Source organism: Balaenoptera musculus, chromosome 6 (genome assembly GCF_009873245.2).
Source record: "Balaenoptera musculus isolate JJ_BM4_2016_0621 chromosome 6, mBalMus1.pri.v3, whole genome shotgun sequence".
In the NCBI taxonomy this organism is placed as follows: Eukaryota; Metazoa; Chordata; class Mammalia; order Artiodactyla; family Balaenopteridae; genus Balaenoptera; species Balaenoptera musculus.
This window is the reverse complement of record NC_045790.1, coordinates 57,753,176-57,770,118: the sequence shown is the minus strand read 5'-3', so window position 1 is coordinate 57,770,118 and position 16,943 is coordinate 57,753,176. Positions and strand designations below refer to the sequence as shown.

Here is a 16,943-nt window from a genome sequence, read left to right as displayed (position 1 = left end):
TACATGACTTGAAGACTTGGTCATCAGCAAAGTTAAAACCTGTGTGCTTAAAAAAGATAAAAGTTTGGTCTTTTCCTGTCTCTTTAGTTTGCTAAGCTCTCCTCTGATTATTTTGCAGAGTCCTCAATCTGAATTTTGCTTTACAGCTTTATAATTCATTAAATGGAGACTGATCCAACTCCTTTACCCATTTTTCTCAAGTAGGTTTCCTACCTTCTCTGAATGTCTTTCAATTTTGGAAGTGGGAGAATGGGATCTGTCATTTGGACCCAGTCTGAAAACCAAGGTCATGGTGCTCTAATCCCCCAAACTGGACACTTGCTCATATAGAGACTACCAACTATTAAATATTAATTAGCAGGTTTGTTGTTGGTGGGGATAAAAGCTCGCAACGCCTCCTAGTGAAGAAAAGGGCAGAAAGTAAATAAAGAAAGACACCTACTTGACTGCATGGTTCTGGCTGATATTTCAGCTGTGGAAGCACCCAGGCCTTGGGGAGAGCGTGCAGCCAGACGGAAGTAGTACAAGCTGTTTGGTCTCAGCCCTTGCAGCCTATAAGATGTCCCTGGCTCAATGGTAATCCGTTGCTGTGGATAAGTAACAAGGGACCTTGGTCATCTTCATTAAGATTTGTGCATATATTTTTATCACACTGCCCAGAACATCAGATTTCTGTCATCAGGGTTATAATGTCATCAAAATATCACAAACAGAATCAACAGTGAGTATCAACTAGGGGAATTACATAATGAAGATACCAGTTTAAAAGGGCAAGTTTCTACAACAAATAAGACAACTGGAAAAAAGAAGTCGGGGATCTATCTAACGATGACACAGTTTTCCAAATGCATCAGATAAGAGGGAGTGAGAGGCCCACCACCCATGAATGCATTCAACCTTTAAGTCATGTGTGTTGCGGTGACACTGCCCACAATGGAAACTGACCCCCGCCCCTGACAATGGCTTATGCCTAACATTCCATTTGAAGAGATGTCTAGCTCATCTCCCGTGACCGTCTGCAACGTAAATAGGGGCAAAGAAAATATGGCCGGAAGTAACAATGGAAACCGGCATACAGTTCACATGAGGCTGTTATGAAAGAGATCTGAAATTGCCAAGGCCTGAGGGAATAAAAATCAGATGTCAGTTACTGAAGAAAGCTAGATAATGTATATGAAACTATACTGTTACCCCAGGTTGAGTTCAAATTAATTTTAACACTTCCTTTCTTTGTGAATATAGAACCTACAGCTAGAAAAAAGAAATCACAAACTCTTCTATAACTTTTAACATCATAAAGGGCTTTTGAAATAAGGTTTTTTTTAATTGAATGTTGTAACTTATTTTCATGATTGAAATCTGCCTTTGCATTTTAGCAAAGATATAGCTATCTATGGGTAGTCAATCTCAGATTGAACATGAGCCTGTAGTAAACCTTAAAATGCATGCTATTATGTAGTCTAGTAATGGCATCAATAATCTCATAAGGCTTTTTATCAAATAGCATTTGCTGTTCACACAAACAGAAATCAGTCAAGGGCGATTCAGATATAAAACTAGAGAATACACCCCTAGGGTGTTCTGGCTTGCAAATACAAAATTTTCAGAAATTTTAGATTTACCAAATAACAAGAAAAAAAGGAATTTCCTAAATAAACAATTGTAAAGCAGAGTAGGTATGCCAATAGTCAAGTATCCATAGCGTTTCCAAAGGACTGCCACTCTCTTAACTGTTTTTATTTTATTTGTTTTTTAGTTGGGTAATGGTAAGTATTTAAAATAATTTAATGCTAATTTATGTCTTATTACAAACACCAACAGTTGTAACACGAGTACTTTACGTTATATCAGCACTTCAGTTCTAGAACTTTTTGAGTGATTAATTTGTATCAGCTTTGTTAGCTAAATCTAAAAGCATTGCTTTTAGAACCTGGTCTTTGGAGATTCTGCTCACTTCAAAGAGATGTAATAAAATAGAAGTTTACAGTAGCATATTAATGTATTATAGCATTCAAAATGATGAGCCACAAGTTAATTGGTTGGTAATAGTTCATTTAGTATGTGAGTATTTAAGAAAGGTATTCTTTTTTAGAACTTAGGGGCTGTTTTGCTTTGTGAAGATATTTTTAAGATAAAGAATGCTAAGAGGTATAACAAAATGGCTTCGTGGATTGAGTTTTCACATATAGTTTTACCAACTTTTTTGTCCTAATGTTCCCCTTAATGGGTTTTACGATAACAAAAGAAACATATTTATTACTATCCCTTTCTGAAAATATTAGATGTATCTTAATACTGATTTAAATAATCTATTCAAAGTATACCGAAGGGCCAGTATATCCTAATGGTTAAGAACACAGATTCTGGAAATTGTCTAGATTCAAATTCCAGCTCTACCATTCAGTAGTATGAGGCTTTGGGCAAATTATTTAGTTTTTTCCGTGTCTCCATTTTGTTATAATATGTGAAATAGATTAATAATAGAGGCTGACTCAAAGCACTACCGTAAGGATTAACTTAATATGTGTGAAACCATTATTATAGTGCCCGTTAATGTATGTGTTAGTTATTTTGATTTTTATTTCTCTTTTCAGTAACTATTAACAATTTCTAGCCTTCCACAGTCTGTTATTTTATTTGTGTAACATACTCAAACCATATATATATATATATATATATATATGTATTTTCACATTCATATCAAACAATCATTGGCATACAAACAAACATTTGCTATGGGGCATCTTTCTCTGAAACCAGTTTAGACAAATTCATCTACCCAAAGCCTTGGAGCTCACTTAGTCATGTGTTAACAGTGACTTAAGCATTTTAATGCAGAAGACAAAGAAAGGAAATCCCCAAATCTCAAGGAGTATATTCTTTTACAAGCAGATACTTCCATAAGTAACTTAGAAACCTGAATTAAAAAAAGAAATTTCCATTACGGACAATAGCTGTTTTTTGTTTCTTTTGTCCTAAGCCCAGCAAGTCTCCAAATACTCTTTCTGTGTTTTTGGTCAAGCTTCCCTTTTGATGAATAAATCTTTTCCACCAAGGTCCTCTGTAGATATCTGACCTTTTAACAGAACTTGGGCAAGTACACAAAATGCGAGCAGTGCTTGGGTGTAGAGAATGACGACAAGGCGAAAAGCACAGTCCTACCTCCTTTCCATGCTCCCCATCTTTGTAGACCAGTTCATAGTTGGCGATGGTGTCTGAACGTGGAGGCGTCCAAGAGAGCAAAATACTTGTTTCGGATTCAGGTTCTGCCTTGAAGTTTAGTGGCTGCCCTGGCACTAAAATAAGGGAGGCAAAGGAGTGAGCTCACCATCACCAGAAATATTCAGAAGTTCTTTCATTAACTGTTTAAACTTTTCACTCAGTGTCTGCACATATTAGCTTAATGGAGAGCTAGGTTCCTTACATTGTCCAAGTTAGCCTGTCAATATAAAGCCCATTTTTCCTCCTTTAAGGGACAAGAACAATGTTATAAATACTGTGCTTGTCCCTGAGTGGTTTAATATATATGCAAGATGTGGAATTAGCAAATGTAGAATATATCAGTCTCTGAATTCAACTTTAAGAATTATATTTACTTTATAATATCATTGTAAGTAATAAATGTGATTAGTTATATAAAGCACTTGGGATAAATATTGCCTAAGTCACACCAATTGTTAAAAACATAAAAGCTATTGTTCTTTTACAACTGAGTGGGAACTTATTCTCTAACGCTACAGTTTACTTTTAAAATTATTTCCAATTAGGTTTATAAAATCCCACCTTTACTCCATTAACAAAACCTACAGGCAAGCAGAATCATTAGCATTTTTTTCTTACCAACCCACGTTTTAAAAAGATGTAAAAAAAAAAAAAAAGAGAGAGAATTAAAAAAACTAACAATTCTTTCTAATCTCTAAATGAATTTAACATGCATTAATACACTAGACACAATATAAATTTAATATTGTCCCTAGTGAGATGGAGCTAAATTACTATACAAGTTGAAAAGTGTATAGAATACACTTATTATCACAAATATAGGAATTTAACAGAGGTCATCTATAATTCTCGTATTAGTCATGTAATCCATGCAATAGACAATTTGGAAGAGCTATATATCATATGTAATCAAGAATGGGACATCAATCCAGTTGAAAGCATCTTACCCAAATGTTGAATTAGAATAAATTTTACTAACCCCAACCTCCTAGTTAGCAACTAATCCCACGAGGTCCTCTATCCATTATGCACAAGGCTAATGCACTTCAGGGCATCAGTAGCACAGCTACTCTTACTTACATTGTTCTCAGCCAATGTCTACTCTAATTGGTTGGTGCCCATGCCTTAGTGGCCATTAAATATTTTGATCATTACCCCGGATATTGCGGTATGTTCCAAAGTGCCATAGCTGAACATATGTCCATATTCCCACAAGTTCACATGAGAATTCCGTGTATATTTGTAAAAAACAAGAATAATACTTCACACCAGAGGTGTAAAGAACATCTAAAGTATTTTTGGCAAATGAGCGTGAACATTCAAAAACATATACAAATAATATAACTTGTAGCTGATGTATGACATCAATTTCTTAAACAATACCTAAAGCATCATTTTCACCAGAAAGAAGGTCTTTGGAGATTTAAAATGCATTACTTTCTTTTCTTTCTATAGTCATCTCTCTGTAGCATGATGAAAAAAAATGCCTTTTGTTTAAAAAAAGATTAAAATCTAAAGGGGTCTACAATGGTTTCTGGAATCAATCCCTAATCATCATTTCATTCCTCTGGTCTGTTAACCTGTGAATCTGTGTATGTGTATGTGTGTGTATGTGTGTGTGTGTGTGTACACGTGCACACACTCATGTTTGGACTGATGCTTAAGGCCACCAATAATCAGTGCTTCATATTTCTAATTTCATTCATTTTCCTTTCTCTCCTTCCATATCACAGGCCTTGAGATACTCATTAATTTGATGCCTCCAGGAATGTACTTTCTGAACTGAGTATCTTTTTTTTTTTTTAAGTACCTGCCCAGTGGGTGACCTAACACAATCATTCAGACTGAGAGGTGACAGGTAGAGACAAAAGAAGATAAAAGATCAAGAGCAAGAGAAGGTAGAACAGAGGGAAATAAGAAAAACAATCAGGCAAATAGCAAAACAAATAGAAAATACATTACTTCTAAAAAGAAAATACCAATATCACAGGCAAGAGCCACAATGGAAGCCAAGAATGATCAGATGGGGAAATTATGATTGGATTCTAATATTCGGATCATGAAAGGTCTTCTCAGCCTAAAAATACACACGCCTATGCATATGTATGCAGTCACTTCTTTTTCTCTAGTTTTATTCCCTTTTTCTTTCCCCAACTTCCACACGTCTGGGAAAGAAGAACACCTTGTGATAACTTCTGACTTAAACCAAACCAAATAAAGTGCTGTCAAGAATTAAAAACATGGACAGTGTTGAAGGGCTGCTCTCAGGATAATAATTGCTTGTTACGTATTTCCTCCCTGCTAAGGCTAATAATAAATTGAGTGACAGTGATTGAAAACATTGTGGGAATCCAATTAACTTTTTCTTACTTAAACTTTTTGCTTTTAATTTGTCTCAAACAAGTTCCTGGTAGGTCTCAATGTTTCATCCTTGTTTAGTGCCACACACTTCCTTTAATTCTCTAATTCTGTTTAGTTCTATTCAGAGCTCTCTCCTTCTAAATAATGAAACAGCTACATCAAAGTCTCAGACGGTGTACTGTTCATTTTATTTTTGGACAAAGTAAGTAGGAAGTGGCCACACGACTGGATGGTGAGTCTCTTCGAATAATACAAACAGGGTTCTCCTCCTCTGCTTTCAACATCGTCTTCTTTTGAAGTGGTCTGGAGGGGAATTTAATAGATTTTAAACTTGTGGTCGAAACACCAATGCCTAGAGGTGCCAGGCAGATGACTTAGATGAGCGCAGAGGCCATGCAGGCCCAGGGTCAACGGGGCAGTGCCTGGGACCCCAGAAGGAGTTAGTGATACTCAGAGCCAGGACACGGCTGCCGTGTGGAATGTGGGTCCAGTCTTGCCCAAGCTTCTGATTTTTCAGCAGAAGTTGATAATGAATCTTCTAGGTAAAATCTTTTAATTTTTTACAATCGGAAATAAATTGAATTAGTCGAAATTAACTGAAAAACACTGTATCAGGCAAAATGTGTCTACAGACAAAATCCAGCATAAGGACCAGGGCTTTAAAAGATCTTTTTATTGTATCAGGCTCTATGCCTATACGTGTCTTAAGGGTGACGCTACTCAGACTTTCTTGGGAATTGTGGATTCACCTAAAGACGTTGCTTCCTCAGGATCATTTAGTCATTACTGAAACAACCACAATGAAGCTGAGGCTTCAAAGGAAAAGAAAAAAGCTGTGAAATTAATGTATTTATTTATACATTCCCCAAACATAATAGTCTTAATGATCATAATATCTGTTTACAAGAAAACACTTTAGTGGACTCCAAACTGTCATATTTATTTTCTCTGTGCCACTTGGAGACACAGGGAATACTTCATCATCTGTCAGTTAGATTTTTATACCAAATACTGTGGCTACAAAGGTTCTATTAACATTTATATTTGTTTTCTCCATATCCCTTCTCCCTCCTTCCCTCCCTCCCTTACTCTCTTCCTCCCACTCCCCCCCCATAGATAGATAGATATAGATATTTGTATGTATGTATATTTATTTATTTATTATTATTATTTTTAAAATTTATTTACTTTTGGTTGTGTTGGGTCTTCGTTGCTACGCACGGGCTTTCTCTAGTTGCGGCGAGCGGGGGCTACTCTTCATTGCGGTGCGTGGGCTTCTCATTGTGGTGGCTTCTCTTGTTGCAGAGCACAGGCTCTAGGCACGCGGGCTCAGTAGTTGTGGCACGTGGGCTCTAGAGCGCAGGCTCAGTAGTTGTGGCGCACGGGCTTAGTTGCTTCACGGCATGTGGGATCTTCCCAGACCAGGGCTCGAACCCGTGTCCCCTGCATTGGCAGGCGGGTTCTTAACCACTGAGCCAGCAGGGAAGTCCTGTATGTATATTTAATGCTCCCACAGTCTTGACACCTCAAACTTACTGACATTCTTTTATCTTCACTTACTTCATGTTTTTCTATATATATTTTATTTTTCTTTTATTTAAGAGCTTTTCTGTGCTGTAGCGTTTTCCTCATCAATTAACCAAATTTTACGGAAAAATCTGAGATTCTGGAAAACACACAGGAGAATAGAAAGAACCCATCCAGAAACCTTAGTGCAATCATCTACATTACAAAAAGATGTGTTAATGTTGACCATAAACCAATAGAATTTAGATGTGGAAAGAGGAAAGAAAAGTAGGAACACAAATTTTTCTTTAAAATTATATTTAAGAAATCCTTATATTTGGTAAAGTGTTGTTATATCCTTCTTCTTGATTGCTTATTTAATGTCCACAAGGAAATACAAATATGAGCTATCAATTCCCTAAAATAAGATTATAACCCCATTGAGAAATGGAAAATATTTGAGTAGTAATACTATTATACTCCATATATCTGAAGGTAACTCACAGAGAATGGAGAATGAATAAGAAACAAGAAGAAAATCTGCATGTCATCTGAACTCTGATAATATTGGAAGAGATCAATATCTGACTAAATTTTAGGGAATATCTCTGAAGAGAAAGGGGTTAGCACATATAAAATGGCTAAAAAACAATTTCACCTCACCGTAATATAAATGTGAAACATTACCAAAAAGACTAAAAAACACATTATTTCTAAAATATCTAGTGCTCTAATAAGGTACATATTTTAAAATGTGAGTATCTAGCATATTGACAAATGATAATAACAACAATAAAAGCAACAGCCAGAATTATAGTGGTAGTAAAACAAAACAAAACAAAATTCAAACAAGGAGTCTGATTTGTAAGTGCCGCAGATATATCATTGACAAAATAAGTACTTAATACACAAGCACCTGCACAAATCTTACTCTCAACTGTCATTAAACATCAATAAGAAAAAGTTAAAATTTTATTACAGTTGTATTTACAACCAGCACTCCTTTACTCATTGCTAAAACTATTTAGAGAAAGAATTCAAATGGGGCTCATAATTTTTGCTATTGGAAATCAGTCTTTTCTAGTTTGCTTATACAGGCCTGTTGATATATAGTAATGAAATGGTTTATAAAGTACTGGAAACCTAAAGCACAATGTCTCTAAAATGTCATAGTTTTATAACAATTTTGCTTCTTCAAAATGTTTAAAGTTGATGCTACTCATTAATATTTATTTATTAAATGTGTATAATTATTTTCCTTCCAAAGACCTATACTACTAAGGTGTGTACATATAAATCAGTACTTTCCCCAAGAATCTATTAAATGCATAGAAGAATTAGAGGTAAGATATGTTTTCTAAAGAAAGTTCAGAAAAAGACACACATTAGGATTTAACAGCTTTAGAATGCCTCCAATTAGCAGGAACAACAAGCAACATTTATTTTAGTGCATTAGGTTTAAGATGTTAATTTATTACATTTCCTTATCAGAGTTTTATTTGTACTTCTTTTGTAAAATATAGTTACCCTATGTTCTTATTATAATTACGTACAAGAGAAAACTATATAAGACATCCTTCCCGAATGTGTTTTTTCATAGCATAGCAGAGACTTTTTTCTAGCACAACATAAATACTTCCCTTGTCAATGGCCATATCGTCCACGTATTTTCAAGGTGAATTAGTTGCAAGTCACTATAATGCCAGAAGTTAAAGCTATGGAAAACTTGGAAGATTAACCAATATTTCTAGAAAATAATCATTTTAACCAAAATCTTTTCATATTTAAAACCATGTAAAGATTACTTAATATTTTCATCTGTACTAATATTCATAATTAAGGGGATATATTACTGACTATAACATAGATCATATTTTGACTTTCTATATTCCCAGAAATATACAAACTTACATCCATCCTCCATTTATATCAATACATGTGACAATAATCTTAGATAAGATCAAAAGTAATAATGTCTCTCTTAAACTCACTTTATTTCTAAATACTGTTTCTGCAGAGTCTGATTTTAAACAAAAATAGGAATATTACTGTCAGGGAGTTAAAGATAATAAAATGAAACGTATACCTTTTAGATAAAGTAGACAAAAATGTGTATCTCTGTGTATATGAAATTAAAATATTTGAGAAGTTCATGCATGTTATTGATCAGTAAATTTTTGTAGGTTTGGAAAAGATAAAGTTGTAGTGAGAAGAATCATAAACTTAAATTTTATATAACCTAACTAAAAGAATATTTCATAATGGTTTTATGTCTTTGCCTAGCAGTGATCCTATGAATTAGCTGGTCAGGAACAGCTCAGGATTAATTATATCAGAACTAACATCATTGTATTTGGCAGGTGCCCACTAACATCAAATGGCCTTTGTTAATTAAGCCTAGAGAACAGATCAAATCATTGTGCCATTTTGGAAGGTTTTCTTAGCCTATTGATCTCGGCAGGCACAAGTCATTATGTCATTATATATCTTCTCAATCAATGGGTATTAAAATTACAATTATTATGGAAGGTTCTTGGAAATATCTTAATGTAAAAAAAGTTAAACAGAGATTGAGAACAGCTATTTTAATGCATCTGTAATCCATTCATCTAGATTTTTTTTTAGGTCCGGAGTCCCTGGATCACATTAACTCAATTGCTCCTGTCACAATGTTACCTTCACTGAGTTATGATTTATGTTACATTATGTCCCCTGGTAATACAGAAAAACACAATATGATCTATTTAAACATCAGTTCTGTATCTTTCATTAAACTGTGACTGAAAGCATTACTGTCATTTCGTGTTCTGAATATAAGGATTCTCATGATTCTCAAGGATTCTTATGTTTCGGTTGAATTTAGTTTCAGTAATTATTTGGTTTCTTAGATAGCTAAATCCTTCTGTCATAAGAAAATAATATTATGAAACGCTATAGATTTGTATGCTTAAATTTGTAGTTAGAAAATTAAGAGCCAAACTTAGTGACTGAGTATCATAACTTTCTATAAAAAAGGTATTCCTTCTACTTCTTTTAGATTAACTTTTTTTTCTTTTTTTAAAATATCTAAATGGTTTAATGTACTTCTGCACTGGGATAACCTAATAGCCACCTCAAGTATTTCAGATGTAAATCATATATAATTCTTTTTTAAAAAAAATAAATTTATTTATTTATTTTTGGCTGCGTTGGGTCTTCTTTGCTGCACGAGGGCTTTCTCTAGTTGCGGCGAGCGGGGGCTACTCTTTGTTGCAGTGAGCGGGCTTCTCATTGCGGTGGCTTCTCTTGTTGCAGAGCATGGGCTCTAGGCATGCAGGCTTCAGTAGTTGTGGCTCACAGGCTCTAGAGCACAGGCTCAGGAGTTGTGGTGCACAGGCTTAGTTGCTCCGCAGCATGTGGGATCTTCCCGGACCAGGGCTCGAACCTGCGTCCCCTGCATTGGCAGGCGGATTCTTAACCACTGCACCACCAGGGAAGTCCCATATATAATTCTTGAATAGAGATATGAATACATGACACCCTGTGTTTCCTGCCTCTACTCATTTATTGAGCACCTAGTGGGCACTAAAACCTAGTAGGCACCAAAAATAAGACATTAGCAAATTATTAATTTAAAAGATAATGGTGCTTAAAAGTATCTAGAGTGTCCACTTAATGACCCAAAGGAAGTTCCTGAATGGAACCTATGACCCAAAGGAAGTTCCTGAATCTTTTTACCTTCATCGATCCTCAATTTACTCATTGGCAAATGAGATAATTCCACATCTACCTAATTGAGCAGTAAGAATTAATACACCTATTAGCAGAGTTTCCAGCATATGGCAGTTATTATTATGATGATGATTATATATTACTGAAGTTATAAAATATTTCTATCCATTATCTAATCGATAGCCTTGTTACGGGTTGAAGTGTGTCCCACAAAAATTCATATGTTGAATTCCTAACACCAAGAATCTGAGAAAATGACCTTATTTGGAAATAGGATTGTTGCAGATGTAATTAGTCAAGATGATATCATTAGGTTAGACCCTAATCCATTATGACTGGTATCTTATAAAAAAGGGAAATTTGGACGCAAGAGACAAGCGCTTAGGGAGAATGCCATGGGACCATGAAGGCAGAGATCAGGGTGATGCTTCCACAAGCCAAGGAACAGCCAAGACTACCAGCAAACCACCAAAAGCTAGGCGGGAGGCCCAGCATCTCCCTCACAGCTATCAGAAGGAACCAATCCTGCTGACACTTTGTTCTTGAACTTCTAATCACTAGAACTGCAAGACGATAAATTCCTCCAGTAAGTGGTATTTTGTATGGCAGCCTTAGAAAAAAAACCACTACCACTAACCTCTATAAGGTGGTTATTATTTTAGATGAGAAAACAGAAGTTCAGAGAGATGAAGTAATTTGTCCAAGGATACGGAGCTAAAAATGGTAGTTTGGGATTCAAACCCTGGTTATGTTACTCCAAGATCAGGGATTTTTAAAATATCAAAGCTGAAACACCAAAAACCTAAAAGTGGAGTATAGGTATATACTCTTCCTATAGACTTTCTTATATCCTTTAATGGTTATGGAGCTGCTAAAATAGTATAATAAAAAAATAATCTCTTAACAGTTGACTACTTTCAGTCAAGAAAAAGAACAAGATTCACTGATTTCTACATTTTCCAATGAGAAACTTATGGAAAAATTAATCTACAATATTTTTATGCATATTAATATAACAAATAAACACAGAAGAAATGAAAAAGCCAAATAGGGAAGGTATATGGATGATTTTCAGTATAATTATGATAAAACACTCTGTAGTTTTTTGATATTAGAAAAAGGGATAAATCCATGAACAAACCAGTAAGAACCAAATAACAGTATGAAAATAAAATAAAGCCAGGCAAGCTATAAACATGCTCTGAGGTTCCTAGTAGCCAAGGCATATAGGTAAACGTCCTCAGCCTGAAGATTCACGAAGCCCACAACATAAAAACAAGTCAGTGGTTAAACATAAGTGTATCTAGTTCTGACACCTGAGAATATTCATTAACTCATTCCCAGAATTACCTATGAGTTATGACTACAGATTATAGATACCATCTCCAACAACATGGTTCTTATGTGGATTCTCAGAACAGACGAATGGCAGGCCACCAAAACACTCACAGATTAATGCAAGTTTAAGAGGTACCAAGACAATAAGGAGTCAAATGAATAGCTCTCAGATATTCAAGAATAAACTTAAGAAGATAGCTGCTATGGTTTATTCCCATCCCACGACAAAACTGATCACTTTGAATCCAAGACCAGAGAAGTTTGATAACCTCTTATGAAAATAAAACTACGGGAAAGGCCAAGTTTTTCTTCATAAAATAGTTTGGCGTCTGCTCTAATACCCAGGAAAATGGGTGAATAAGGCCCCAAAGTTTGATCTTAGATCTTGGTAACTGTCTTTCTTTATCCCTGAGGCCATACAAAGAAAAAAAGAAAAGAACATTAAGGGAATATTCATTTTTAAGCAAGTTGCTTCCTGGCAAATATAAGCCATTTAAATATCCAAGGTCCCCTGACAAATGGTTTTATTTTTAACTTTATCTTGAACCATCCGCTCCTTCACAAATTAAATAAATTTTGGGACTATTCTATCGGAGTTGCTAATACAAAGAAGCACAGTTCTTCTATTCTCAAAATGCTGCATGGGGGATGCATTTATCCAACTCCTGCAGAAAGTCTTCAAGTCATTTGGGTACAAATTAAAAAGAAAGGATGCTACATATAGGGGTACGAGAGTAAGAGGTACAAACTATTAGGTATAAAATAAGCTACAAGGGTATATTGTACAGCATGGGGAATATAGCCAATATTTTATAATAACTATAAATGGAGCATAAACTTTAAAAATTGTGAATCACTATATTATACACTTGAAACCCATGTAATATTATACAGCAACCATATTTCAATTAAAAAAAAAAGAAAGGACGCTAAATGCATCCCCCTTTTAAAAGGACTGTATTATTTATAGTCTTTCAGTGTCCATGCCTGTTCCTTTCCATATGCCTAACTCCTTACTTAGAAACTCTAAATCTCAAAAATTAAAACTTATACTATTTTGTTCTTTGTTTTTGTCCTTGCCATTTCTTAGTACCAGCTCCCTTCTACCCTACTCCCCATCCAGAACCAGACTTACCTCCTGTCTGAGTGATGACTTGTATGTCACTTGAAAGAGGACCATCTCCAATTGAGGTAAAAGCCAGGACTTTGACAGAATACGTTTTCTGGGGCACTAAGTTGCCAATAGTAGTGATTTGGCTGTCAGCTACATTGTGTTTCATCCAGTTGTTAACATGCTGAGTGGGATCCATTGTATAATAAACTCGGTATCCTTGAATCTGTCCATTTGGCTCTTCAGGTTCCTTCCACTGTACCAAAATGGTGGTTGAACTCAACATCCGCGCCTGGACATCCCTGGGGGCACTGGACGGCGCTTGCTCTGAGGTCTGTGTTAGCACGGGCTCACTGGGAGGCCCCCGCCCGATGTTATTGACAGCAACAACCCTGAATTCGTAATCTGAGTAGGGACTTAGTCCAGCGACACTGTAGCGTGTGGTCGCCACCCCATCAATTTCTTTGTAAGGTTCTTCAGAATTTTTAGGTTTATGCTGAATGATGTAGTAAGAGACAGGCTCAGGGTTCCCAGAGTCCCATGTCAGTGTGATGCTTGTAGCTGTGCTCTCAGTCACGACAGGAGTTCCTGGAGGTTTGGGTAAGGCTTACAGGGAGGAAAAAAAAGACAGTGAATACCCATCACTTTTACGAAATCACAAGAATCCATAAACTCTGCTATTAGAATGACAGAATTATGTACCTAGTAAAGATTTAATTAGATGAAATCACAGCAAAGGACGGTTTTCCGAGTGGTCAGGAAGTACAGTAAGACATGCTTAGGTGACAAATCTCAGTTTACTAGAAGTGTATTATAGCATTGTATTTTTGGGCTTGTATCCAAATTCACCACTTATTAGCTATGAGATCCTGGATGTGTTGCTTAAGTTCTCTTTGCTTTAGTTTTCTCATGTGAAAAATAGGCAAAATTGTATTATTGGAATTGTACTGTACAGTTGGGTAACTGTATTTCATGAGCTTATGGTGAAGATTAATGAGCTAATCCAGTAATGCTCTTAATATGTATCTGGCACCCTCAGAAAACAGTAGTTCCAATGATTACAATTATTATAACCACAAGCTTGGCCCATGAGACCCTTGCTTCAAAAAAATGATATAACTAAATGCCAATAAACATCAAAAAGAACACAATTTTAGATATAAAATGAAATGGTATTAAATTGTTGTAAAAGAAGAGTAGCCATTTTGTTTTTAAGATGTAAGACATAAGCAACATTACTATATATTTTTTAATAAATAATCTGACCAATAATTTTAAGGTAATAAAGAATAGTAATTTCAAATCAAACAATTTCAAATTCACGCTTTTTACTTAATATTCAAAATATGCTGAAGGAGCTAAAGTCTATTCACAAATCACTTTTTAAAGTATTTTATTTTATTGTCATAATATGTATTCTATATCCAACATCAGTAATATCAGATTACAGCTATGTGACAAACATTTGCAATTAAATCTATATTTTAGAAATCTCGTTCATTCTTTTTAGCAGAAAAGCACAACTCAAAATGCTACTAATGAAGCCTACAAACCATCTACACAGGTGGCCTCACCCGGACAGTGATTCTGAAAGGTAGTGATGTTAGGGAAGAAAGGAGAGTTTCACAAGCTGAATTTTTAGAGAAAACTCAGAAGGTAACACTCATATAATCAGCTCCTTAGTACTCCTCTTTTCCTTGTCAACTTAAAGGCAAAAAATACAACACTCCCTACAATGGTAACTTTTCAAGATTAGCAAACTTGTACTTAATTAATGCTATATCCCCAATACCTAGAACACTGTCTAGTCCTGAGTAGGTTTTTAATAGCACTGTGAAACGACTACCTGAATAAAGGAGTCCTTTCTCTCTTTAAGGTGATTTTTGTTTTGATTCACTTCTTGCCTTCAAGATCCACCCTTATGATTTATTTATTTATGTTTGTGGTGGTGGGGGTAGGGAAGCAGCAAGAGTCAGGAGAACAAAGAAACTGAACAAAACATTAGTTTAGTGTGACTCCTGCTTTTGAATTCTTGAGGGTCTTTAGTAAACCTTCAAATATTTAAAGCTGAAATGGTTAGTATGGGAAAGACAATTCAATATTTGCAGATTACTCTAAGAACCATGGAATGATAATATTTGGCCAAGGGATTTTGCTGAAAATAATAATAGAAAGACATTTATTTCAGTATTCTGGCCTGGCATTTTTCAAGGAAGTGTATGATCTGAATTTTCCCTAGATGTCTTTCTGTATTCTTCAGGCAAGTAGAAATATTGCTAATTAAAGATGTGTTTACTGATATTTAACAGATACTCTTAGTTTCGCTAAGTCACACTGATTATGCAGTACAGGTTTTGTATCTGTCATGTATGGAGAATACTAGGCCTAATACCATAATAATATGCAATAAAACATTACTATTTTAAATGACTAAATGTTGAAAATGCTGTGTACCTTGTCTTATGTCACATTATTGATTTGATATGGTATACATTAGGTATATGCACTTGGTCGAAAATATGACACCTATTACAACGTGTGCTGCATTTTTTTAGGATCACACTTCCTAGAAGGGGAAGACAACTTGTGTTCACTTTGCAATAGCTCCAGACATTTGCAGGAACCTAAAGTCACCCTCAGACTGACTCATTTTGTGAAAGTTTTCTAAAATTCTATAAACACTGTATAAAAACAACTGGTACCCTCACACACTCATTTTTTACCCCCTTTGATTCAAAAGTAACCATGGAATATAGTACTTCGGTTATAGTCAGCACACTTGTCTCAAGAAAAGAATATTTGTTGAGCACTTCACTTACACGAGGTGAGAGCTAAAACAGAATATAATCACACTTGCATTTTGATTTTTAATGGTAGGGCCTATCAAAAATTTAAAGCATCTATTATTAGGCCATGTTGATTTCAACTCTCTTTTTTTTTCCCCTTTGTCTTCTGGAATTTTGAGCATTTATTAACACTTATTTGGATTTTTTTGTCATGTGCCTCTTCCCAAGGTTCTGGATAAATATAAAACCTGTACACATCATTCCGACCATAAAGGCTGACTATGTCGAGCATGCCTCATCCTGACCTGTTAGTGCCTGAGCCTGGCCTTTGGTTAAATATTCTGATGATTAGCATGACTTAGGCTGTCAATACTTCTAAGAGAGAATCTGCCTACCTAGATATGTGTATCTTACATGATACCACAGATATGATTGGACTATGATATCTGAAACAATGACCAATAAATTGATACATTTTAGAATTCCAAGGAGAGACTTTGTAGAGGCATTAGTCAGCTGACTTGAGGGTACCCAGATCCTCCAAGCATGAACCACTGAGCATACCTTTGACAGTGATCTGGGCTATTGCTTCAATGACACCCAGTGTCGACATAGCAACACAGGTATAATTTGCTGACTGTCTTACATCATTCAGTTCTAGGACATTTCTTCCTATTGGCATATCATCTTCAGGTGTCAGATCTTCTGCCCCCAACATCCACTTCACATAAGGCATTGGTGACCCCACAGCGACACAGGTGATATTAACACTTCCACCTGGCATGATTTCGTGATTAGTGGGTGGGATAGAGAATCTTGGTGGGACACGGCGAACTGGAACAAAACACAAGGGAAGATGATAAAATATACAAGGCAAGAAAAAGCGGCTTGATTTAACACATGACATG

The 16,943-nt window shown here is 35.5% G+C and overlaps 1 protein-coding gene across 36 annotated transcripts in view; it reads right to left on the bottom strand.

The window, feature by feature from the left end:
- The window catches only part of PTPRD (protein tyrosine phosphatase receptor type D), a 2,174,486-nt gene that overhangs the window by 175,861 nt on the left and 1,981,682 nt on the right, over window positions 1-16,943 (bottom strand). For all 36 annotated transcript variants that reach the window (XM_036854271.1, XM_036854269.1, XM_036854273.1 and 33 more), the window contains 4 exons: window positions 16,600-16,869; window positions 13,274-13,855; window positions 3,163-3,296; window positions 443-587 (listed from right to left, as the gene is read on the bottom strand). In XM_036854271.1, coding sequence (XP_036710166.1) covers window positions 443-587; window positions 3,163-3,296; window positions 13,274-13,855; window positions 16,600-16,869 — 1,131 coding nt within the window. The remainder of the gene's footprint in view (window positions 1-442; window positions 588-3,162; window positions 3,297-13,273; window positions 13,856-16,599; window positions 16,870-16,943) is intronic.